The 27576-nt window shown below is 41.6% G+C and overlaps 1 protein-coding gene across 1 annotated transcript in view; it reads left to right on the plus strand.

The window, feature by feature from the left end:
• The window catches only part of LOC110503701 (gap junction delta-2 protein), a 33624-nt gene extending 6708 nt beyond the window's left edge, over positions 1-26916 (plus strand). Inside the window, exon 2 of the mRNA XM_021582163.2 lies at positions 20384-26916. Coding sequence (XP_021437838.1) covers positions 20384-21227 — 844 coding nt within the window. The 3' untranslated portion in view covers positions 21228-26916. The remainder of the gene's footprint in view (positions 1-20383) is intronic.
• The last annotated feature ends 660 nt before the right edge of the window (positions 26917-27576 follow it).

Genomic DNA, 27576 nt, shown 5'->3' on the forward strand with positions numbered 1-27576 from the left:
GCATTATTATTCACCCCCCCCAAAGTCAATCCATAAAGCCCAGCTCGGTGGAGAGTACAGCTTAAAGTGGTCCTATGGACAGATACTCCAATCTCCGCTGGGGAGCTTTGCAGCTCCTCCAGGGTTATCTTTGGTCTCTTTGTTGCCTCTCTGATTAATGCTCTCCCTGCCTCGTCCGTGAGTTTTGGTGGGCAGCCCTCTCTTGGCAAGTTTGTTGTGGTGCCATATTCTTTCAATTTTTTAATAATGGATTTAATAGTGCTCTGTGGGATGTTCAAAGTTTCAGATATATTATTTTATAACCCAACCCTCTGTACTTCTCCACAACTTTGTCCCTGACCTGTTTGGAGAGCTCCTTGGTCTTCATGGTGCTGCTTGCTTGGTGGTGTCCCTTGCTTTATGGTGTTACAGACTCTGGGGTCTTTCAGAACAGGTGTATATATACTGAGATCATGTGACAGATCATGTGACACTTAGATTGCACACAGGTGGACTTTATTTAACTAATTATGTGACTTCTGAAGGTAATGTATGAATGAATATATGAATGGCCCGACAGACAATGGGCCTCAGAATCTCGTCAGGGTATCAAATTGCCATCTATAAAACGCAACTGGAAAGGTTCAGAGCTTTTGTGAAACATCACAGCACAGTTGAAAAATATATGGCAAATAGAAATCAGAACTGGATGGTGTTAAGAGATAGATGGGAGGGGTTGAGTGGAGATGAAGCGTGGGACTAAAAACAACAAGTTAACTAATGTAAAATATACTGGGTCCGTAAAATGTATAGAGGTTCAGAATTTTTGTGAAACGGCACAGTCAAAAATATATGCCAGCTAGAAAGCAAAACTGGATGGTCTTCAGCGATAGATGGGAGGGGATGAGGGTCTTCAGCGATAGATGGGAGGGGATGAGGGTCTTCAGCGATAGATGGGAGGGGATGAGGGTCTTCAGCGATAGATGGGAGGGGATGAGGGTCTTCAGCGATAGATGGGAGGGGATGAGGGTCTTCAGCGATAGATGGGAGGGGATGAGGGTAGCTGAAGGATGGGATAAAAAAAAGAAGAGAAAAAGCTGGAAGTAGAAGCCTAAGTATTGTTGCCCGTTAGTTTACTCCAATTAAGTGGTGGTACAGTTGGTACAGTTAGGGGAACATAATAAAGGAAAATATATTTTAAAAATATACAGTGGCAAGGAAAAATATGTGAACCCTTTGGAATCACCTGGATTTCTGCATAAATGAGTCATACAATTTGATCTGATCTTTATCTAAGTCACAACAATAGACAAACACAGTGTGCTTCAAATAATAACACACACATTATTGTATTTTTCTTGTCTATATTGAATACATAATTTAAACATTCACAGTGTAGGTTGGAAAAAGTGTGACGACCTAGGCTAATGACTTCTCCAAAAGCTAATTAGAGTCAGGAGTCAGCTAACCTGGAGTCCAATCAATGAGACGAGATTGGAGATGTTGGTTAGAGCTGCCCTGCCCTATAAAAAACACTCACAGAATTTTAGATTTTAAATTTAAATTTTAAATTTTAGAATTTGAGTTTTCTATTCACAAAAAGCATTGCCTGATGTGAACCATGCCTCAAACAAAATTAAGAGTAAGAATTGTTAACTTGCATAAAGCTGGAAAGGGTTACAAAAGTATCTCTAAAAGCCTTGATGTTCATAAGTCCCCGGTAAGACAAATTGTTTATAAATGGAGAAAGTTCAGCACTGTTGCTACTCTATAGGAGGGGCCGCCCTGCAAAGATGACTGCAAGAGCACAGTGCAGAATGCTCACTGAGGTTAAGAGGAATCCTAGAGTGTCAGCTAAAGACTTACAGAAATCTCTGGAACATGCTAACATCTCTGTTGATGAGTACCATATTCGTAAAACACTAACCAGGAATGGTGTTCATGGGAGGACACCATGGAAGAAGCCACTGCTGTCCAATTAAAACATTGTTGCACGTCTGAAGTTCGCAAAAGAGCTCTTAGATGTTCCACAGCGCTTCTGGCAAAATATTCTGTGGACAGATTAAACTACAGTTGAGTTGTTTGGAAGGAACACACAACACTATGTGTGGGGGAAAAAAAGGCACAGCACACCAACATCAAAACCTAATCCCAACTGTAAACTATGGTGGAGGGAGCATCATGGTTTGGGGCTGCCTCAGGGCCTGGACAGCTTGCTATCATCGACGGGAAAAGGAATTCCCAAGTTGATCAAGACATTTTGCAGGAGAATGTAAGGCTATCTGTCTGCCAATTGACGCTCAACAGAAGTTGGGTGACGCAACAGGACAACGACCCAAAACACAGAAGTAAATCAACAACAGAAGAAAAATAAGCCTTCTGGAGTGGCCCAGTCAGAGTCCTGACCTCAACCCGATTGAGATGCTGTGGCCTGCCCTCCAGAGAGCAGTTCACACCAGATATCCCAAGAAAATTGCTGATCTGAAACTGTTTTGTAAATAGGAATGGTCCAAAATTCCTCCTGACCTTTGTGCAGGTCTGATCCACAACTACAGAAAACGTTTGGTTGAGTTTATTGCTGCCAAAGAAGGGTCAACCAGATATTATATCCAAGGGTTCAAATACTTTTCCCACCCTGCATTGTGATTGTTTACACAGTGTGTTCAATAACCTGAAAACGTATAATTGTTTGTGTGTTATTAGTTTAAGCAGACTGTGTTTGTCTATTGTTGTGACCTAGATGACGATCAGAGCGAATTTTATGAACAATTTATGCAGAAATCCAGGTAATTCCAAAGGGTGCACATACTTATTCTTGCCACTGTATATATATATTAGTTCCAGTCAAAATTTTGGACACACCTACTCATTCAAGGGTTTTTATTTATTTTTACAATTTTCTACATTGTAGAATAATAGTGAAGACATCTATACTATGAAATAACACATGGAATCATGTAGTTAGCAAAAAAGTGCTGGACAAATCAAAATATATTTTATATTTGAGATTCTTCAAAGTAGCCACATTATTCCTTGATAATAGCGTTGTGACAACTTTGAAGAATCTAAAATATATTTTGATTTGTTTAACACTTTGTGGTTACTACATGATTCCATATATGTTATTTCATAGTGTTGATGTCTTCACTATTATTTTATATATATATATATATATATATATATATATATATATATATATATATATTATTCTATATATTATATGTATACACTGCTTTCGGAAAGTATTCAGACCCCTTCAGTTTTTCCACATTTTGTTACGTTACAGCCTTATTTTAAAATTGTTTAATTTTATTTTTCCCTCATCAATCTATACACACAACCCCATAATGACAAAGCGAAAACAGGTTTTTAGAAAGGTTTGCAAATGAATACCATTTTTTTAAAACTATGAAATACCTTATTTACATAAATATTCAGACCCTTTGCTATGAGACTAGAAATTGAGCTCAGGTGCATCCTGTTTCCATTGATCATCCACGAGATGTTTCTATAACTTGATTGGAGTCCACCTGTGGTAAATTCAATTGAATGGATATGATTTGGAAAGGCACACACCTGTCTATATAAGGTCCCACGTTTGACAGTGCATGCTAGAGAAGAAACCAAGCCATGAGGTTGAAGGAATTATCCGTAGAGTTCCGAAACAGGATTGTATTGAGGCACATTTTTTTATTTAACTAGGCAAGTCAGTTAAGAACAAATCCTTATTTACAATGACGGCCTACCCCGGCCAAACCCTAACCCAGACGACGCTGGGCCAATTGTGCACCACCCAATCACGACCGGTTGTGATACAGCCTGTAATCGAACCAGGGTCGGGAGTGACCCCTCTAGCACTGAGATGCAGTGCCTTAGACAGCTGCGCCATTCGGGATCCCAGATCTTGGGAAGGATACAAAAAAAGTTTTGCAGCATTGACGGTCCCCAAGAACACAGTGGCCTCCATCATTCTTAAATGGAAAAAGTTTGGAACCACCAAGACTCCACCAAGATGGGAGAACCTTCCAGAGGGACTACCATTTCTGCAGCACTCCACCAATCAGGCCTTTATGGTAGAGTGGCCAGATGGAAGCCACTCTTCAGTAAAAGGTACATGACAGCCTACTTGGTTTGCCAAAAAGCACCTAAAGGACTTTCAGACTATGAGAAACAAGATTCTCTGGTCTGATGAAACCACAATTGAACTCTTTGGCCTGAATGCCAAGTGTCACATCTGAAGGAAACCTGGCACCATTCCTACGGTGAAGCATGGTGGTGGCAGCATCATGCTGTGGGGATGTTGTTCAGTGGCAGGGACTGGGAGACTAGTCAGGATCAAGGGAACAATGAACGGACCAAAGTACAGAAAGATCCTAGATGAAAACTTGTTACAGAGTGCTCAGGACCTCAGACTGGAGTGAAGGTTCACCTTCCAACAGGACAACGACCCTAAGCACACAGCCAAGACAATGCTGGAGTGGGTTCGGGACAAGTCTCTGAATGTCCTTGAGTGTCCCGGCCAGAGCCGGACTTAAACGCAATCGAACTTCTCTGGAGAGACCTGAAAATACAGTTGAAGTCGGAAGTTAACATACACACACACCTTAGTCAAATACATTTAAACTCAGTTTTTCACAATTCCTGACATTTAATCCTAGTAAAAATTCCTTCTCTTAGGTCAGTTAGGATCACCACTTTATTTTAAGAATGTGAAATGTCAGAATAATAGTTGAGTCATTTATTTCAGCTTTTTTTTCTTTCATCACATTCCCAGTGGGTCAAAAGTTTACATGCTACCAAATACTAATTGAGTGTATTGCCTTTAAATTGTTTAACTTGGGTCAAACGTTTCGGGTAGCCTTCCACAAGCTTCCCACAATAAGTTGGGGGAATTTTAGCCCATTCCTCCTGACAGAGCTTGTGTAACTGAGTCAGGTTTGTAGGCCTCCTTGCTCGCACAAGCTTTTTCAGTTCTGCCCACAAATGTTCTATAGGGATTGAGGTCAGGGCTTTGTGATGGCCACCTCAATACCTTGACTTTGTTGTCCTTAAGCCATTTTGCCACAACTTTGGAAGTATGCTTGGGGTCATTGTCCATTTGGAAGACCCATTTGCGACCAAGCTTTAACTTCCTGACTGATGTCTTGAGATGTTGCTTCAATATATCCACATAATCTTTAATCCTCATGATGCCATCTATTTTGTGAAGTGTACCAGTCCCTCCTGCAGCAAAGCACCCCCACAACATGATGCTGCCACCTCCGTGGTTCAAGGTTGGGATGGTGTTCTTCGGCTTGCAATCCTCCCCCTTTTTCCTCCAAACATAACAATGGTCATTATGGCCAAACAGTTCTATTTTTGTTTCATCAGACCAGAGGACATTTCTCCAAAAAGTAAGATCTTTGTCCCCATGTGCAGTTTCAAATTGTAGTCTGTCTTTTTTATGGCGGTTTTGGAGCAGTGGTTTCTTCCTTGCTAAGTTGCCTTTCAGGTTATGTCGATATTGGACTCGTTTTACTGTGGATTTAGTTACTTTTGTACCTGTTTCCTCCAGCATCTTCACAAGGTCCTTTGCTGTTTCTTTCTGGGATTGATTTGTACTTTTTGCACCAAAGTTTGTTCATCTCTAGGAGACAGAATGCGTCTCCTTCCTGAGCAGTATGACGGCTGGCTCCCAAGGATGAACCAGACTGAATTCTTTTGATTTTTCCATGATGTCAAGCTAAGAGGCACTGAGTTTGAAGGTAGGCCTTGAAATACATCCACAGGTACACCTCCAATTGGCTCAAATTATGTCAATTAGAAGCTTCTAAAGCCATGATCATTTTCTGGAATATTCCAAGCTGTTTAAAGGCACAGTCAACTTAGTGTATGTAAACTTCTGATCCACTGGAATTGTGATACAGTGAATGATAAGTGAAATAATCTGTCTGTAAACAATAGTTGGGAAAATTACTTGTGTCATGCACAAAGTAGATGTCCTCACCGACTTGCCAAAACTATAGTTTGTTAACAAGAAATTTGTGGAGTTGTTGAAAAAACGAGTTTTAATTATTCGAACCTAAGTGTATGTAAACTTCCGACTTCAACTGTAGCTGTGCAGCGATGCTCCCCATCCAACCTGACAGAGCTTGAGAGGATCTGCAGAGAAGAATGGGAGAAACTCCCCAAATACAGGTGTGCCAGGCTTGTAGAGTCATACCCAAGAAGACTTGAGGCTGTAATCGCGCCAAAGGTGCTTCAACAATGTACTGAGTAAAGGGTCTGAATACTTATGTAAATGTGATATTTCAGATTCAGAGTTTATATACATTTGCAAAAATTTTAAAAAATAAAAAAAAGTTTTTTGCTTTGTCATTCTGGGGTATTGTGTGTAGAAACTATTTAATCCGTTTTAGAATAAGGCTGTAACGTAACAACATTTGGAAAAAGTCAAGCGGTCTGAATATGTTTCCAAATGTATATATATTTACAAAAAATGCATATGGGGGATTGGAAATGATGCAGACAATTACTTTGATGGAAGCTACAATCTATCTGCAATATTAAAGCTGATTGTGTTCGTAGCTTATGCCTTCCCATATCATAAGCCCACCACCACAATGGGGCACTCTGTTCACAATGTCTGCCATCTGCCCAGTGCAGTTGAAACCGGGATTCATCTGTGAAGAGCCAACTTCTTCAGCGTGCCAGTAGCTGTCAAAGTTGAGCATTGGCCCACCAAAGTCGGTTACGGCAATGAGCATGCAGATGAGTTTCCCTGAGACTGTTTCTGACCGTTTGTGTGGAAATTCTTTGGTTGTGCAAACCCACAGTTTCATCCGCTGTCCGGGTGGCTGGTCTCAGACGATCCTGCAGGTGAAGAACCCGGATGTGGAAGTCCTGGGCTAGGTTACACCTAGTCTGCGGTTGTGAGGCCAGTTGGATGTTCTACCAAAATCTCTAAAACAACATTGGAGGTGGCTTATGGTATAGAAATTAACATTAAATTCAATGGTATCAGCTCTGGTGGACATTCCTGCAGTCAGCATGCCAATTGCATGCTCCCTCAACTTGCGACATCTGTATTATTGTGTTGTGTGACAGAACTTCACATTTTAGAGTGGTCTATTACTATCCCCAACACAAGGTGTAATAATCATGCTGTTTAATTAGCTTCTTAGTATGCCACACCTGTCAGGTGGAGAAATGCTCACTAACAATGACAAACAAATTTTTGCACAAAATTTGAGAGAAATAAGCTTTTTTTGTACGGAAAAGTTTTGGGATCTTTTACTTCAGCTCATGAAACTTGGGACCAACACTTTACATGTTGCGTTTATATTTTTGTTCAGTATAAAATTCACCCCCCCCAAAAAAACGTTGGGGCACCAACCTTTTAATGTTGGTCGGTTTTGGTTTCGCGGGACACCTGTTACTGACCCCTACCCTACAACCAATAAATGTGTCTATCAACATGCACCACAGCGTATAAAAATGTGTTCAAATGCAAATCAAATCAAATCAAAAATCAAATCAAATCAAAAATCAAATCAAAAAATCTAATCAAATCAAATCATATATATTCTAATTTCCCTTATTCTCCTCTCCACTGGATGTTTCTTTCTTGATTTGTCCAGTTTTCTGTTCTCATTCCATATCTCCCACCCATCTCTCTTTTCACCCTTTCCTCCCACAACCCATTCCTCCTCTCTCATCCTTTCTTATTTTCTATCCATTATTCCAATTACTCATCCTTCCAATCCTTTAACGCTAAGCTCCCTGTCATCACTGTTAAAGTCATACAGATAAACCCTTGTCTTTTGTGCATGGGTGTATGGATGAGTGTTAGGATAAACCATGTCACTTTGAAAAAGCCGGAAGATATCCTATACACAGCTGTTACATTCAGAGACTTCTGAGTGATTTTCTCTCAATGGGGTTCTATCTGACTGGATTAATCCAGGTGTGACGGCTCCACTCGACTACTTACTGTATCCCAAACAGCTGGGTAAACAATCAACAGATGATTAGGAATCCTAAGAGGGGGGGGGTTTGAGAAAAAGAGTGGAGGAGAGGTCAGTGACTCTGGCTGTTGAAGGGCTGTTAATGAGGGTTCAGTCCATGAGTCAGCGCTTATGACCTCCAGGGGTTATAAATGACCGTAAGACTGACCTTAAATGACCGTAAGACTCACAGGGAGAGAATAGAATAGACAGTGTCACAGACCACTCTTAGGCCACTCTTAATTATTATCTTATTAACTCATGTCAACAACTCAAACAGTCATGGAGCCATAGATTCAGAGAGAGACATACCATGGTTTGTCAGAGATTAAGTAAAGGCCTCATTGTTTAGGCCTCACACTAGTGTTGGGCTTTCCACAACAGAACAGTGAGTTTTCTTTATATTACTTAGCAAGACGCATATGAAAGGTTGTATCAGTTTGTTAGGAGCATTTTCCCTTTGTTCTAAGCATCCATGAGTGTCTGTGGGTATTGATTTGCACCTGGTGCAGATCATATCTTTCCCATACATCTCTGACACATTGTCTTATACTGCCTCTCAATGTTTTTCTATTTTAATAAGGTCTAACTCTCTCTCTCTCTCTCTCTCTCTCGTTCCCTGAACAGATAGAACTAGAAGGCCTTGAGAGGGAGGGCGGAACTGAGACACAATCTGCATCTTATCATTCTGCTGCAATGTTTGGGCTATAGGCATGATGAGGGCATGGGGAGATATGGCATTTGTGTGTGTGTGTGTGTGTGTTTGTCCACTGTGTCCAACGTTGTCCCTCAGGGCTGACAGCAGCAGCTGCTGTGTGTGGTTGAGTCAAAGTGATAGAAGCTGATGAGAGAGCCAGACAGCTCACACACACACACACACACACACACACACACACACACTTATTCACGCACACAGACACCAGTGAAACACCTTACACAGACCAATAAAGAACAGATGCCACGCTCCCTCCAACACAGATAGACAAACATAAACAGACACTTGTGAAACAGATCCTCATTTGACTCACAAGTTCGCCCCCCAACACACACACACACACACACACACACACACACACACACACAGTCATACAGCCAGATGGCCGGCCAAACATACAAACACAAGCGTAAGCAAATTGCAGTGCGGATGCTATATTTACTCTTACACTCTCAGGCAAACGTTTACACTGCCAAAACTGAGTAAGCCACACACTGTTAGCAGCCAAATATGAATAACCACATGCTAAATGTGACAATGACTTCACACTCCACCTAACACGTTATCAAATTCACTTATCTTCCCATTAACTATTCAGCTTCACCATGCTGCAGAGAGAGAGGTCATTTGACTGGCAAGAATATACTGAATTGATTTCCACTCTTTCCAAGTAAATTGTGTTACAAACATTTGGGACATGTATTACACACACACACACACACACACACACACACACACACACACACACACACACACACACACACACACACACACGGGGAGAGAGCAGTGGTTCATGTGTCTGATCTCCTTAGGCCTCAGATGGGAGCATCACACTTTTTGTCATCACACCTTTTGTGTGTGTGTTTGTGTGCGTGATTAAGTGTGTGCTTGTGTGACTGAGCTGTCTGGCTCACTCACACAGGCCTGACAACTGCTGCTGTCAGCCCTGAGGGAGAACGTTGGACACAGTGGACAAACACACACACACTAATGCCATATCTCCCCATGCCCTCATCATGCCTATAGACCAAACATTGTAGCAGAACGATAAGATGCAGGTTGTGTCTCAGTTCCGCCCTCCCTCTCAAGGCCTTCTAGTTCTATCTGTTCAGGGAACGAGAGAGAGCGAGAGAGAGAGGGAGAGAGAGGAGGTGGAGAGATAGGAGACATTCAGAGAGAGAGAGAGAGGAGGTGGAGAGATAGGAGACATTCAGAGAGAGAGAGAGAGGAGGTGGAGAGAGAGACCAATGCCATATCTGCCCTCATCATGCCTATAGCCCAAACATTGCAGCAGAATGATAAGATGCAGGTTGCCTCAGTTCCGCCCTCCCTCCCTCCCTCCCTCTCAAGGCCTTCTAGTTCTATCTGTTCAGGGAACGAGAGAGAGACCTTATTAAAATAGATAAACATTGAGAGGCAGTATAAGACAATGTGTCAGAGATGTATGGGAAAGATATGATCTGCACCAGGTGCAAATCAATACCCACAGACACTTTACCCATCTTACTCTCACAGATAGAGCGAGAGCGCTGGTGCCTTTGTACAATCAGTGGATCTCATTATGAGTCTATGGAAGCTTAGAACAAAGGGAAAATGCTTCTAACAAACTGATACAACCTTTCATATGCTTCTTGCTAAGTAAAATAAAGACAACTCACTGTTCTGTTGTGGAAAGCCCAACATTAGTGTGAGGCCTAAACAATGAGGTCTTTACTTAATCTCCGACAAACCATGGTATGTCTCTCTCTGAATCTATGGCTCCATGACTGTTTGAGTTGTTGACATGAGTTAATAAGATAATAATTAAGAGAGGCCTAAGAGTGGTCTGGGACACTGTCTATTCTATTCTCTCCCTGTGAGTCTTACGGTCATTTAAGGTCAGTCTTACGGTCATTTATAACCCCTGGAAGTCATAAGCGCTGACTCATGGACTGAACCCTCATTAACAGCCCTTCAACAGCCAGAGTCACTGACCTCTCCTCCACTCTTTTTCTCCTTCCCTCTCTCTCCCCCACCGATAAACAGGTAAACACACAAGCATTAAAATGCACAACCTTCACCCAAAATGTAGACGTTCATCACACTGAAATGCACAACTAGCAATTTGTTATTTTTTTACATTGATTCACTAACTGTACACATCAATCTTGGTGTGACATGTCTCGTGAATCATAATGTCTGGGGTCCTTGCATACTTCTGAATAATACTTCTCTGTACTGTACATGTTTAGAATATATGAATAATACTTCTCTGTACTGTACATGTTTAGAATATATGAATAATACTTATCTGTACTGTACATGTTTAGAATATATTAATAATACTTCTCTGTACTGTACATGTTTAGAATATATTAATAATACTTATCTGTACTGTACATGTTTAGAATAGATGAATAATACTTCTGTACTGTATATGTTTAGAATATATGAATAATACTTCTCTGTACTGTACATGTTTAGAATATATTAATAATACTTCTCTGTACTGTACATGTTTAGAATATATGAATAATACTTCTCTGTACTGTACATACTTAGAATATATGAATAACACTTCTCTGTACTGTACATGTTTAGAATATATGAATAATACTTCTCTGTACTGTACATGTTTAGAATATATTAATAATACTTCTCTGTACTGTACATGTTTAGAATATATGAATAATACTTCTGTACTGTATATGTTTAGAATATATGAATAATACTTCTCTGTACTGTACATGTTTAGAATATATTAATAATACTTCTCTGTACTGTACATGTTTAGAATATATGAATAATACTTCTCTGTACTGTATATGTTTAGAATATATGAATAATACTTCTCTGTACTGTACATGTTTAGAATATATTAATAATACTTCTCTGTACTGTACATGTTTAGAATATATGAATAATACTTCTCTGTACTGTATATGTTTAGAATATATGAATAATACTTCTCTGTACTGTACATGTTTAGAATATATGAATAATACTTCTCTGTACTGTACATGTTTAGAATATATGAATAATACTTCTCTGTACTGTACATGTTTAGAATATATGAATAATACTTCTCCGTACTGTGCATGTTTAGAATATATGAATAATACTTCTCTGTACTGTACATGTTTAGAATATATGAATAATACTTCTCTGTACTGTATATGTTTAGAATATATGAATAATACTTCTCTGTACTGTACATGTTTAGAATATATTAATAATACTTCTCTGTACTGTACATGTTTAGAATATATGAATAATACTTCTCTGTACTGTACATGTTTAGAATATATGAATAATACTTCTCTGTACTGTACATGTTTAGAATATATGAATAATACTTATCTGTACTGTACATGTTTAGAATATATGAATAATACTTATCTGTACTGTATATGTTTAGAATATATGAATAATACTTCTCTGTACTGTATATGTTTAGAATATATGAATAATACTTCTCTGTACTGTACATGTTTAGAATAGATTTAGAATACTTCTTTGTACTGTACAGTTAAAGTCGTAAGTTACATACACCTTAGCCAACTACATTTAAACTCAGTTTTTCACAATTCCTGACATTTAATCCTAGTAAAAATTCCCTATCTTAGGTCAGTTAGGATCACCACTTTATTTTAAGAACGTGAAATGTCAGAATAATAGTAGAGAGAAACTATTTATTTCAGCTTTTATTTATTTCGTCACATTCCCAGTGGGTCAGAAGGTTACATACACTCAATTAGTATTTGGTAGCATTGCCTTTAAATTGTTTGACTTGGGTCAAACGTTTTGGGTAGCCTTCCACAAGCTTCCCACAATAAGTTGGGTGAAGGTTGGCCCATTCCTCCTGACAGAGCTGGTGTAACTGAGTCAGGTTTGTAGGCCTCCTTGCTCGCATACACTTTTTCTGTTCTGCCAACAAATGTTATATATGATTGAGGTCAGGGTTTTGTGATGGCCACTCCAATACCTTGACTTTGTTGTCCTTAAGCCATTTTGCCACAACTTTGGAAGTATGCTTGGGGTCATTGTCCATTTGGAAGACCCATTTGCGACCAAGCTTTAACCTGATGTCTTGAGATGTTGCTTCAATTTATCCACATAATCTTTCATCCTCATGATGCCATTTATTTTGTTAAGTGCACCAGTTCCTCCTGCAGCAAAGCACCCCCACAACATGATGCTGCCACCCCCGTGCTTCACGGTTGGGATGGTGTTCTTCGGCTTGCAATCCTCCCCCTTTTTCCCTCCAAACATAATGATAGTCATTATGACCAAACAGTTCTATTTTTGTTTCATCAGACCAGAGGACATTTCTCCAACAAGTACGATCTTCGTCCCCATGTGCAGTGGCAAACTGTTGTCTGGCTTTTTTATGGAGGTTTTGGTGCAGGGGCTTCTTCCTTGCTGAGCGGCCTTTCAGGTTATGTCGATATAGGACTCATTTTACTGTGGCTATAGACACTTTTGTACCTGTTTCCTCCAGCATCTTCACAAGGTCCTTTGCTGTTGTTCTGGGATTGATTTTCACTTTTTGCACCAAAGTACGTTCATCTCTAGGAGACGGAACATGTCTCCTTCCTGAGCGGTATGACAGCTGCGTGGTCCCATGGTGTTTATACTTGCGTACTATTGTTTGTACAGATAAATGTGGTACCTTCAGGCATTTGGAAATTGCTCCCAAGGATGTACCAAACTTGTGGAGGTCTACAATTTTCTTTCTGAGATCTTGGCTGATTTCTTTTGATTTTCCCATGATGTCAAGCAAAGAGGCACTGAGTTTGAAGTTAGGCCTTGAAATACATCCGCAGGTACACCTCCAATTGACTCAAATGATGTCAATTAGCCTATCAGAAGCTTCTAAAGCCATGACATTTTCTGGAATTTTCCAAGCTGTTTAAAGGCACAGTCAACATAGTGTATGTACATTTTTGACCCACTGGAATTGTGATACAATCTGTCTGTAAACAATTGTTAGAAAAATGACTTGTCATCCACAAAGTAGATGTCCTAACCGACTTGCCAAAACTATAGTTTGTTAACAAGAAATTTAGGGAGTGGTTGAAAAACGAGTTTTAAATGACTCCAACCTAAGTGTATGTAAACGTCCAACTTCAACTGTACATGTTTAGAATATATGAATAATACTTTTCTGTACTGTGCATGTTTAGAATATATGAATAATACTTCTCTGTACTGTACATGTTTAGAATATATTAGTAATACTTCTGTACTGTACATGTTTAGAATATATTAATAATACTTCGCTGTACTGTACATACTTAGAATATATGAATAATACTTATCTGTACTGTACATGTTTAGAATATATTAATAATACTTCTGTACTGTACATGTTTAGAATATATTAATAATACTTCTCTGTACTGTACATGTTTAGAATATATGAATAATACTTATCTGTACTGTACATGTTTAGAATATATTAATAATACTTCTGTACTGTACATGTTTAGAATATATTAATAATACTTCTCTGTACTGTACATGTTTAGAATATATTAATAATAGTTCTGTACTGTACATGTTTAGAATATATTAATAATACTTCTCTGTACTGTACATGTTTAGAATATATTAATAATACTTCTGTACTGTACATGTTTAGAATATATTAATACTACTTCTGTACTGTACATGTTTAGAATATATTAATAATACTTCTCTGTACTGTACATGTTTAGAATATATTAATAATACTTCTCTGTACTGTACATGTTTAGAATATATTAATAATAGTTCTGTACTGTACATGTTTAGAATATATTAATAATACTTCGCTGTACATGTTTAGGATATATGAATAATACTTCTGTACTGTACAAGTTTAAAATATATGAATAATACTTCTCTGTACTGTACATGTTTAGAATATATTAATAATACTTCGCTGTACATGTTTAGGATATATGAATAATACTTCTGTACTGTACAAGTTTAAAATATATGAATAATACTTCTCTGTACTGTACATGTTTAGAATATATGAATAATACTTCTGTACTGTACATGTTTAGAATATATGAATAATACTTCTCTGTACTGTACATGTTTAGAATATATGAATAATACTTCTGTACTGTACATGTTTAGAATATATGAATAATACTTCTCTGTACTGTACATGTTTAGAATATATGAATAATACTTCTCTCTACTGTACATGTTTAGAATATATTAATAATACTTTGCTGTACTGTACATGTTTAGAATATATGAATAATACTTCTCCGTACTGTGCATGTTTAGAATATATGAATAATACTTCTCTGTACTGTACATGTTTAGAATATATGAATAATACTTCTCTGTACTGTACATGTTTAGAATATATTTAGGAGCGATAGAGGAGTGTGTGCTAACCATGTGTGGCTGGGAGTCAGTGGAGAATGCTTCCAGCATGTGTGACTGAGAGTGATTTGGGTTTTGGCGTTGGCATGGGCCACACTGGATTGTCCAAAACAGCAGATTAAATGTGGATTATAGCCGTGCTCCCACCCCGGTCGCTGACTGTTGCTCTCTTCCCAGCTCACACCTCATGACCTTCCCAAACCCAGCACTCTACTCTGATGGCTGTGTTGCCATGACGATATCAGCACTATAGCACACCTATACTGTTCCCAGTTGATTAGTGTGGAGTGGAGGTCTCTGGGACTCTGTAAAGGACTGCCGTGAGACTGTGAGTGTACTTGGAGCTACTCGTGTGGTAAATATGGATTAATCACGGCTGTGCTGTGTATAATTAAATCATCAGTACAAAATGCAGCTCCAGTCACTCTAGTGCCCTTGTGTGTGTCCATCGAGAGAGGACACCACTGTGCCATGACCCCAGTCTGTCTCTCAGTACTGATCAGCTGCACAGGGATAGTGTGTTTGTTTTCAGGCCAGTAGTAGGACCTAATGAGAAGTAGATAGTGGGTACTGTCTCGCGTCAGAGGTCTACAAATGAGATTTACATCCGTACGGCATAGACTTTAGACCTATATAGACACACAAAAAACACAGACACGGATCATTACCTTCTACCCATCTACACACACATACAATATTGGCTCTATATCTGTCACACCAAACCACACAAAAACCCACACCCAGTGACACACACACACACACACACACACACACACACACACACACACACACACACACACACACACACTTAGCACTGAGCAGTGTGTACTGGCTCTGCCACGGAGGGTGTGTTCCGGTCTTGAGGGCTATCCTGGACCTCCTCCATCTCTGTCACATTCCAGTCGGTGACAGAAGGAGCAGAGGGGAGCCGCTCCCCGGCCAACAGAGTGCCATCCACACTCACACACACGCAAACACACACAACCCAACAGACACACCCAAGTAAACAGATACGCAAAGACACTCACACACACAGCTGTTGTCGACCATTAGAAAGCTGATTGTGTCTGTAATGTCTGACATTCCTGTGTTCTTCCCGTGCACTCTAAGGTGGGTGGATTTGTAATGGACAGCCCAGTAATAATTATATCAGACTATTTGCATCATGTATTTTGTGTGTATGCTTGACTGGGTATGTGGCTGTGTATTAATATAGGTGTGTCTGTGCTGATGGTGATGTTTTATATACAGTATGTGTGTAAGCATGTGTGTACGATTTCATACACTGTATGTGTGTATATGTATGGACGTGTGTGTGTGTGGGGATGTGTGTGTGTGGGGGGGGACGTGTGTGTGTGTGTGTGTGTGTGGGGGGACGTGTGTGAGCAGCTGAGGAAATAGGCTACATTCTCTGGGGAGAGTCGATACAGTATTGGCTAAACGGACAAGATTCTGACCTCACCGGAAGCAAGACGTACTGTAGCTGTGGGCTAGGTGCCAAATGGCCTGCTGTCAAGTCAACCAGGTCCTATTGTTGCTCAACCTTGTTAGCCTGACACAAGACAGACATGAGGAAGCCAGGGAAATACTTTATAGAGAGAGTTAAAGGGATGAGACCAGGTAAAGCAGCAGCAGAAGCCAGGGAAATACTTTATAGAGAGAGTTAAAGGGATGAGACCAGGTAAAGCAGCAGCAGAAGCCCAGACAACGGGGGAAAGAGGGAGCCCTTTAAGAGGATTACACAGCAGTATCACATGGGGAACGCTTAAATCATAGGGCAAACAAGCCAGCTTTGACTCTTCACAGCTTCTTTTGTATGGATCGCTTTTTCAGCCATCACCTACTGAAAAGGACTTGAATACTTTCTAATAACATGACCTAGCCAATTGATTTATTTAACCTTTATTTAACTAGGCAAGTCAGTTAAGAACAAATTCTTATTTACAATGACGGCCTACCCCGGCCAAACCCAGACGACGCTGGGCCAATTGTGCGCCGCCCTATGGGACTTTCAATCACGGCCGGATGTGATACAGCCTGGATTCAAACCAGGGCCTGTAGTGACGCCTCTTGCACTGAGATGCAGTGCCTTAGACCGCTGCGCCACTCGGGAGCCTATGCATTGGACAAGACAGATGGAACACATACACTTCTCTAGTGTCTTTTTATATTAGTATATATCGGTCGTGTTCGTGGTTATCAATAAGATTCCATCACAGATCAACCATGTCTGCCCCATTCTACACAACAGGTTGTGAGAGATGTTCTCTCCTGGGTGTGGAATGATTGTTTTCTGGCTTCCATCCACAGATGAGAGAAGACAGTTCCAGTTTGATTTGGTAGCATTGTTATTGCTGGTGTTTTTTTTCTCTCAGCTTAGCTGGGTAGTTAAGTTGCCTTTCTTCACTTTAGCTGGTCCTCGGCTCGAATCAGAGCTCATGAGCACCTCTCATTTTTCTTCCCATCGTCTGTTGCCATGGTAACTGGCAGAGGAAGTTGGGTGCGAGGCGAGAGAGGAGGGGAGGGAGGGGGTTTGTGGGTAAAGGCACCAGGGAGCCCCCCCTCCTTCCTCTCGTACCCACTTTCCTCAATCAACATACTATCTCCAGGGGTTACTTAAAGAAACACTGTTGAATCGGTAAGTCACACTTAGGGAAGAGCGACATTCATGACCGTACGGTATAACAGGGGCTGTTCTTCCTCCATAACAACGATGGTACAGCGGCATCACTTCAAATGGCATCTCTGTATTTCTTTTTTAGCAGGCAAACAATGCAAGCTGCTCAGTGGTTTGTGCGCGGACGGTTGTGACAACGCTTCACTCCGAAAAAGAATGTATAATTCCACATGTTGGTGCACCCTGTTAGTTACGGATCACTGCAGATACAAATAAACCTCCCCCTGGCTTTTGTCCTCAAATTTGAGAGAGAAACCATGATCAAATTAAAAGAAGCAGTTTGGGTTCTGGGCATAATGTTTTGAAGTAATCACTGGGGATTGGATGAAAACACAGACAGGGTGTTCATTTAACGACAAACAAATACAGGCTGTTGAGGGGGAGGGCCGGAGGACTACTCAGATCGTTTTGGACGTTTTTGCAAGATTCACAAAGGAGATTTCCTTTTAATGTTAAACAGGGTCTGCCGACAATGGTAGCAAAAATGGTTCCCAAAAAAAAGAGAAATAGTCTCTATTTGGAGCTGATTCTGTTGTAGTGCCAGGCAGAGATGGGGAGGGAAAGAGAGGGGGGGGTAGGAGGGAGTGAGATGGTAGGAGCAGGAGCACAGAAAGACAGGGAGAAAAGACAGAAAGAGAGATAGTGAAGGGAAAAGAGGAGAAGAAGCAGGTGGGGGTTATGGGCATAGATAATCTAAAGCTATTCGATGGCATTAAACAAACTACTAGGCCTAATGCAAGAATCCTCCATTGGCCCTGGTGCAGATTAAGGTTGTGGGGTTGCCTGTGGAAGCCATTATATAATTCATTCTCCCTGATGAGATTTTGTTCTCTCATGGCATTTTTTTTTTATTCAAGGAAATCTCTAGCTCCTGCATTTTTTGTGTGACTTTTAATCTCTGTCTGTAACTAATTTGACAGTAACTTGATGTTTTTCCTCTGTACCTAATAATACTTTTTCCCATCCTGTGACTGATACAGTGCGCTAGCTGGCACAATGCTCTAGAACTGCTACAGTGAATACTCAGCCCTAAACTGGCGCCAAGGGGAAAAGCATTTAATTTAGTCTCTACTGGGTTTCCATCCGGCACATCAGATTACAGGTGGGCGGATTGGGAGCATGTCTTCTTTAAATAGTAATAATCATTTATTTCCAGGCATATATTTTTTTTTTTACCTCTGTAGTCTCTGTCTATGATGAGAGGTAAGGCCTACATGTGAGTAGCGGCTGACTTTGGGTCAGATGAAATATGCCCCTTGAAACCACAGCTGTGGCATGTGCAGGCCAGTAAACCGCTCCGATTGGTAGGTTACCAATTCACCCACATCAGCCGAACCACATCCAACTATTTGGCAACTAAGGTGACAACCCCACTTTGTTCTATTGTCGTCATCACTTCATAAACGTTATCACAATATTGTTAATGAGTTCCAGGACCAATGGATTGGTATTGTCAGACGCAGGTGGGTAAATCTGTGCCCGCGGAGTAAAAATGATCATTTATAATACAGGTTCAATTCAAGTGTGAATTGCTCTGAACTCTTTTCGAGAGCTGCAGGCTACGCCACACAAAAGGCTTGCGTTAAAAATGCCTGCTGTGTTTGTATGAAAAATGAATGAGAAGAGAGCTTTGAGTGAGAGTGTCTGAGTTCCATTGACAGTGGAAAAGGAGGGTGCCTCTGAAGCCCACTCGCATAATGAAATCGTAGCCCTACGCTATACAAAAGCAGCGCACACGCTTGTATACATACGTCTCAACATGTCACATTAAAGCACACCACTGAAAAATCACAGTGAATTGCTTCACACCCCCACTACCACAGTAATCTCTCTCTCCCCCCTCTGTCACACGCACAGAAATAGCATGTAAACCGCAGACGAGGTGCATAGTGTCATCGGTTGCTAAGGGGAAAGGAAAAATGGGAAGACAGAGATTGTGTGTTACAAAATTAATTACAGCAAGATCCACTTTAGCAGGGACTGGGATGAGGGTTACGTGTTAAAGGAGCCTGATGCTAAAATTAGACCATGAAACAGAGAGATGTGTCATGTCCCTGTTTTAAATGACTGTTGCGCTGGAGATAAAATGACTGGAACTAGCACGGAAAAAATATTCACGTAATAATTGTTATTTCTCTAATATATGTAAAGTGCATTCGGAAAGTATGCAGACCCCTTGACTTTTTCCACATTTTGTTACGTTACAGCCTTATTCTAAAATTGATTAAAGAATTGTTGTTCTACATTAATCTACCTGTTTTTTCTTTGTGTGTAGATTGATGAGGACAAAAAAAAACAGATTTAATCCAATTTAGAATAAGGCTGTAACATAACAAAATGTGGAAAGAGTAAACAGGGCTGAATACTTTCTGAATGCTCTGTAGATATTGTGCTCAGCAGATGAATGTGCTCCAGATGAATCCCTTGTTCTACCTCATCTAAAGGAACAGTGACATCCTTACCTATCACTCACTACTCATAATTCCCACAACTCCACATCTCTTATCCAAGTTCTCTCTCTCTCTCTTGCTCCTGCTGTGCCCAAAGCTACTTCAGTCTCTTTAATCCAATATGTTTTATTGGTCTTCTACTATCCTTTCTCTCTTCACCACTCCCTCCAGTTGTTAACTGTGTCTCTCTGTGTGTGCCTCTTTCATACAGGATTCTTCTGACCGTGGTGGTGATCTTTCGGATCCTGATCGTGGCCATCGTTGGCGAGACGGTGTACGAGGACGAGCAGACCATGTTCATCTGCAACACCCTGCAGCCGGGTTGCAACCAGGCCTGCTACGACAAGGCCTTCCCCATCTCCCACATCCGCTACTGGGTCTTCCAGATCATTCTGGTGTGTACGCCCAGCCTGTGCTTCATCACCTACTCTGTGCACCAGTCGGCCAAGCAGCGTGACAGACGCTACTCCTTCCTCTACCCGCTGCTGGAGCGTTCGGATTACGGGCAAAGTGGCACCAGGAAGCTTCGTAACATCAACGGCATCCTGGTGCACCACGGCGACGGTGGCGGGAAGGACGAGCATGACTGCATGGAGGTCAAGGAGATCCCCAATGTGCCGCGGGGGCTCACACATGGCAAGAAGTCCAAGCAGCGCCAGCAGGAGGGCATCTCACGCTTCTACATTATCCAGGTGGTGTTCCGTAATGCACTGGAGATCGGCTTTCTGGTGGGACAGTACTTCCTATACGGCTTCAGCGTGCCGGGCATCTTCGAGTGCGACCGCTACCCCTGCGTGAAGGAAGTGGAGTGCTACGTGTCGCGGCCCACCGAGAAGACGGTCTTCCTGGTCTTCATGTTCGCGGTGAGCGGCATCTGCGTGCTGCTCAACCTGGCAGAGCTCAACCACCTGGGCTGGAAGAAGATCAAGGCAGCCATCCGGGGCGTGCAGGCCCGCCGCAAGTCCATCTGCGAGATCCGCAAGAAGGACATGACCCACATGTCGCAGCCCCCCAACATGGGCAGGACCCAGTCCAGCGAATCCGCCTACGTCTGATGGAGACAGGGCTAAATGCTGGGTAAGTGAGGGGGCAGGGTAGGGAACGAGTGGGGCGACCACTCCATTCCACTCTCTCTTTTTACAGTTGTAATGGAAGGAGGAGGAGGGGGACGTGAAAAAAAGCTGCCAAGGAATATTTGCTGTATTTTTTATTTATTATGAGTCCAGCTGCACCTGTTCTTGTCACCTTGTCATGTGATTTTGTTTTATTGGGACGTTCCCAAAGTGCTGTAGGGAAGTCTTCAAGGAGAGGCTTCTGGCTGTTGTAGGGTTTCTGGGCCAGGGGCGGTGGGGTGGAGAAGGGGACCGAAGGGTAGGCTATGTCATGATGCTGTTCTGGCTTATGTCATCCATGATGAAGAGAGTAGGAGGGGTCGTGAGGAGGGGTCGTGAGGAGGGGTCGTGAGGAGGGGTCGTGAGAAGGAGCGGAAGAGCTGTCGCAACGATGATCCGACTCTCCACAACCAGCACACACGATGTCGACTCTCTAGCCCCTCTTTGCTGGTGTGGAGAGAGAATGATGTTCCTCTCAAGCTGGTCTGCAGAGATGACGATGACGGAGAGAGCCAGTGTTCGGGAGTCCTGGAGCTGGTGCCAGAAGAAACTGCTGTTTACATTTTGTCTCCTGGCAAACAATTATTAACACAAACACCATGAAGGAATATTAAAAACATTTTTTCTCTACTTCTCCACTGCTGGCACCTGCATCGTTGAGACTGAGGGTGGATGACAGTAATGTCTTCTCCTCTTTCTCCTTGGTGTAAACTTTAGAGATAAACCCAAGGAGGTCACGCATAAACGACACCTCCACAGTCACAAACCGTTCCCCTCCACACCAACACCCCCCACCAACATCTCTCCAGCATTCCAATGTGTTTGTGACTGACTGAAATAAAGATAGAAATAGGGAATAAGAGAGAGTAAAAGAGGAACCTTCTCCTTGCAATCTCTCTGGTGAAGGACCAGATCATTGTATTACTAATGTATATGTTTATGATATCATTATTATGAGCTGATTTATTCTGTTTGTGACAAAGTTGGTACCGTCCTTTGGATTTACTTCTTGTTTGAAAGTTCCTGCATAGTATTGCCTCTTTTAGGTGAGAGACTATGTCAAAATAGATGTGTTTGTCTTTATGGAGGGAGGGGAGGCCAAAAAAACATGTTTGGGTTTTATGAGGGTACTTTGTTCTTGTTCATTTCAAAGCATTTTGCCTCCGATCGATGGAACTGAATTTGTGTCTGAGAGGAGGATTGCATGAGGTATTTGAAAAAGGCATGTACACAAGCAGTGCTTCTAAAAGGAACTACGTGTTGTCATGAATGGTACTCCTGACAGAGAACAATGTTCATCTACTGGTTTGTGCTGCATCTCTCTCATCTGTGGTGATCAGCAGGCAGGCCTTTAAGAGACTGAGGAAAGTACCAAGGACAATAAGCGCTGCACCATGATCCTTGAAGACAGACGGGAGAGAGAAAGGAACTCTCGTTGGGGAAAGGTCTGTAGCACCAGCAATAAAAGCCCAACACACTCGCTCAACGCCACTGAACACAGGGTTCAGCTTTTCTACAATAGTGGTACGCTCTAAAAGGGATCCCACATTTACAGCACAATGGCCTTTGACCCTGCAGTGAGGCCAGACATGGATATATTGAGGGAGTGGTTTGTACACTGAGCAGTAGTAGTGTCCATGGCGATGAAATAATAAGAAGGCCAAACATGACTGGCGAGGTGCTTCACCATACTGTACACTGTGCCTGTGTGTGTGCTTGCATGCGTGTGTGCTCCTTGGTTTATGTCCCAGCAAAGACAGAATCCCCATCAGCATGGTTCTGCTTGAGTGGAAATGCTTTGGCCGGAACATTCTCCTGGTGTTCTACCCCAGGATCATATGGGAACCCTGTAATGGGGGTCACCCCAAACACTGCCAAGGGACACACAGCCTGGAGTGTGTAATCTCTGAAACACTCTGTAGGGAGCAGGAGAGAGAAGAGGGAGAGGGGGGAGTTGCTGGTAGACATTGACATCAACACTACGTGTTCTTTTGGCACTTGCGTCTGGTACACTGTAAAACAGAGTAGACAGCCCAGGTTGGAGATGTTTGGGTTTACAGTGACACCGACTGGGCCCGGGCCAAACTAAATCCAGCCGAGAGGGGAGGAGAGGGAGGAACAGTCCCAGCATGCATTTCACACCACTCAACATTTATATGACGCAAGCCAAGCAGAGAAAACAGACATGGGAGGGGAAATATGGATGCCACTACCAGTGGAATATGGAAAGCCAGAAAGCCTTTAGTTGCACATTTGTTTGAAAAGAACAGGAAATTAACAATGTCCTAAACAGAACGACAGAAAGCCATGACATCGCTCAGACAGAGCCAAGGCCTCTAAAAACAAAGGCCTTGCTAGTCATTCAATTACAGAGGATTTACAACCAAGTTTATGGAGATAGAACGGTTCAGAACTGTCCCCATGTAAGATGGCTGACAAATTGTTCCCTTCTAGAGCATTGGGGCTCTATGAAATCAGCCTCTAGTGTTGTATCTCTATGTATGAGTCCAGCTATCCATGCTCCTCCGCTCTATCCTCACTGAGCACACTACTGATGTGGTGGTATAGTCTTATTGAGGTGTGACTGGTGAAGTGGCCAAAGAAGACTCTTTATTCATTCAGGCTCGTCTGTGATTCACCCTCTGATACCAGTCGGTAATCTCTAGTACAGAATTAGTCCCCTTCTTCAGAGCTCGTTGAATGTCCGTGGGATTGGATGTGGCGGAGCCTTGTTCTCAGAAGACCGCTGAGAGGGTGTAATAATAGGAGGTTAAGGCCGGGCTTTCTTTAAATGATCCTGGGCCCTTCTCTTTAAGAAATGGCTTGGTAAGGTTGGTCTGAAGTATAGTATGGATATACAGGACTCTCCAGTCCCCACGTGTCTCCTGTCTGGTCTCATTGAGGGGTATATAACAGGGTTGGGATGAGGACACTTCCCAAAGTGAACACTTCACAGGGTTCTAGCGGTCCAATGGTCTCTCCAGTCTATATGTGAAAATTATGCAATTTTCTTTTCTTGATTTGTTTCCTTTTTTGTCCTGACTTGTGGATTCATTTTATAGTCTGTTGCTCTCTTTTTTTGTACAGTGATGTAATTGAAAGACAAATTGAAAAAGTCGTTTTTTTTTCCTATGTAAAGAACAAAACATTTCAAATGTGCAAACTGGGGCGGTGTGTTGAAATGTAATGCACTAGTATTGTATCCCTCCCTTGCCAAAGTGATATGCAAATTACATGGGGTTTAAAATGTATTCTTTTTTTAAGGCATGTACAATGGCTAGAATGAGCATGTTTCTACCTGTTTTTAAAAACTCTCTTAAAAAAAAGAAGAGTTTTTTTTTTTTAGTCGTTGTCCAAGCTTTTGAGATAAAACGTGTATTAAGTCTTGATGTCAGGAATGTCTAATTTCCAACTCTTTTACAAGTCAGTACCAACTGTCCTTTCTAAACCGAGTAGCGTAGGGTTCAGCCCTGCTGTTTTTTTACCACCATTTTGAGATACTTTGAATTACCTGCTATAAAATATTTAAAATAATAACGCTTAAGATGTGAATACTCTGAATTAATACTTTTGTGCACTGTAAGACAAATGTTTCAGGGTAAATAAACACTACATTGACAAAATAGAGGAAACAACATTCCAGAGTAATGTAAATGAATTACGATCAAATTAATTAGCTCTGATGAATGAATCAGTGAAGCCCTACGACACAGTAACATTATGGGGACTGTGTAGCCCTCTGCTTCAGGTCAACACATTGAGGGCTACTGCACATCATACAAACAGTCTCAGGAATTATGCACTTCTAAATGATTAGCAATCTTTTAAAATGAGCTTTTTATTCATATTTCTACAATTAATTCAACAAGACTTTTCTAAACGTTATCAGACAACACCTGCATCCTTTCTTAAAACAGGAAACAGCATATAGCTCAAACGGGCACATAAAGTATTGTCAATCAGTACACACATTAGTATTATTACATAACTTCTTGTATCCAAGCCTCAACCAGCCCTCTAGCCTGAAACATTGGTGCTAATCTACCCTCACCCTGTGATGCATTGAATCATTGACAAGGAAGAAGGTAATTTACCAGGCAAGTTCAGATAACTATTTCCTAGGAGATGGAAGTAAGGACCTCTCAAGCAAGGACAGACAACTCTTCCAATTGGCAGGAACGGACACCATCTGTGGTGGCAGAGAGCAAACCCTGGAAGTTGTGACACTTTTAAATACCTGCTGTACTGTCACTCTAGCGCACTACTACCACCAGCGCCACCTGTCCTAACCTCACATGTAGGGCTGCATCAAACCAGTGGCATGGGGGGTGTGGAGAGGTAACAGACCCAGGTTAACGTCATCAGGTCTGGAGACAAAGAGACCCGTCTAAACATTTTAACGAGACCGGCTGTGTTGAAGGTTTTATAAACAAGGGCTTTATAGTTTCAGCACAGAGAGAGTGTATTGGTCTCCTTCATCCCCCTTCGCCATAGAAACATAACATACCGCTATCCCAATATTTATCTCCCTAAGAGGACGTGGTGTCTGTTGCTCAAGGACTTAATCAAACCTTTATCCTTGTGCCAATGGGTGATACGGGGTGCCGTCAACTTCACTAGCCTGAAAGACGAACACATCGGAACTCTAGCTCAGGAATATCTACACAAGGCAACAGCGAAAATGACGTCCCCCCACGAATGATGATACTTGTTTACATTCCTTTAGCATCCCACTCTCCACTCTGAGAGTCGGAGCCATGATGAAGCCAGCTCTGTCTTGTTATGTGAAGGACATGACACCCACTGAGTCCGAGGCTTCGAAGTGCTATAAGTGCACTCGATACATGGTGCTGATGTAGTCGACACAAACAGCCACATCGAGCTGGATTAGGCATATTTATTTAGTTTATGGGGGTAATTTCCAACCCTTTAATCTCTCATGATATCAATAGCGATGAGGTCATTTAATTCAACCGAGAGCTACTAGATCTAGTGAGGACGGGGCTAAGGCTGTGAGGTTTTTCAGAAGGGAAGCTTTAGTGTGGGGAAAACGCCTACTAGTTCGTAGAGCCCACGTGTACCGCAGCAGTCCCCTCACCTGACACAGTGGCCCTTTGTGTCATAAAGTAGCATAGTTAGCGAGCTAGAGTCAAACAATTTAAAAAAGACACCGCTGTACTGTTAAAATGAACTTAGGCTTCCTTACAGGAGTGGTTGTTACGGTTCCGGCATAAACAATAATATCAAGAACGCGTTCGGGTACGAGAGTGGGTCGACGACGAGGTAATGTCTATATTTGGCACGGTTGCAACCACAGGGTACTAAAACGACTGAACGTCAGGTATGTGTGTTCTTAAAGGAGCAGAAAGGGAAACATATTAGCTGTAGAAGAACATCTAATTGTTTCATCATAGCTCTGTATATCTCCAACATCTACATGGATGTAAAAAAAAAATTATATGCCAAGAAATAAAATAAAAACCACTTGTTTGTGATTTTTAATGGAAAATCTGTTGTTTTGACTGCAGATTTCATTTTATATCCAACTGACCTTATTTGAAGGCTTCTTGACCATTGTTTCTGACTTGTGTACTGTATGTGAAGACTGAATAAAACCTTGAATGGTACACACGCCGAGCTTGACCTTATGGTGATTGATAGTGTGCAGCCCTATCTGAAGGGATGTTGGTGTCAAAATGTGAAAACAATGTTCTGCGTGTGTTGGTGTGTGTGTGTGAGAGAGACAGAGAGAGAGAGATGGGATACTGAGATGTCAGAATGTCAAAACAATATTCTGCATGTGTTGGTGTGTGTGTGTGTGTGTGTGCGTGTGTGTGTGTGTGTGTGTGTGTGTGTGTGTGTGTGTGTGTGTGTGTGTGTGTGTGTGTGTGTGTGTGTGTGTGTGTGTGTGTGTGTGAGAGACAGAGAGAGAGAGAGATGGGATACTGAGATGTCAGAATGTCCAGGGGAATGGAATTGAACAAACGAACGCATACTATTATCACTTGACACATCAACATGCGCTGCTGGTGAAATGGTAAAGCTGACCCAAAACAATAACAATTCCAAATCGTTGCTCGCACTAATGGCATCCGTGATAATAGCGAGGGAAAGGGAGGAGAGAATGCTGTGTGTGTTTGCGGGGCAAGGTTATTATAGGGAACTAAAACTAAAACAAATCATAGCAAACTAAATGAATTTAAATAATTAACAAACTATTATCTTTGACTCCAAAACAAACTTAAAAACAATAAAAAGCACATGAATTATGTTCAGTTTGAGTGTTTTCCCA

Source organism: Oncorhynchus mykiss, chromosome 24, assembly GCF_013265735.2.
Source record: "Oncorhynchus mykiss isolate Arlee chromosome 24, USDA_OmykA_1.1, whole genome shotgun sequence".
NCBI classification, from domain to species: Eukaryota; Metazoa; Chordata; class Actinopteri; order Salmoniformes; family Salmonidae; genus Oncorhynchus; species Oncorhynchus mykiss.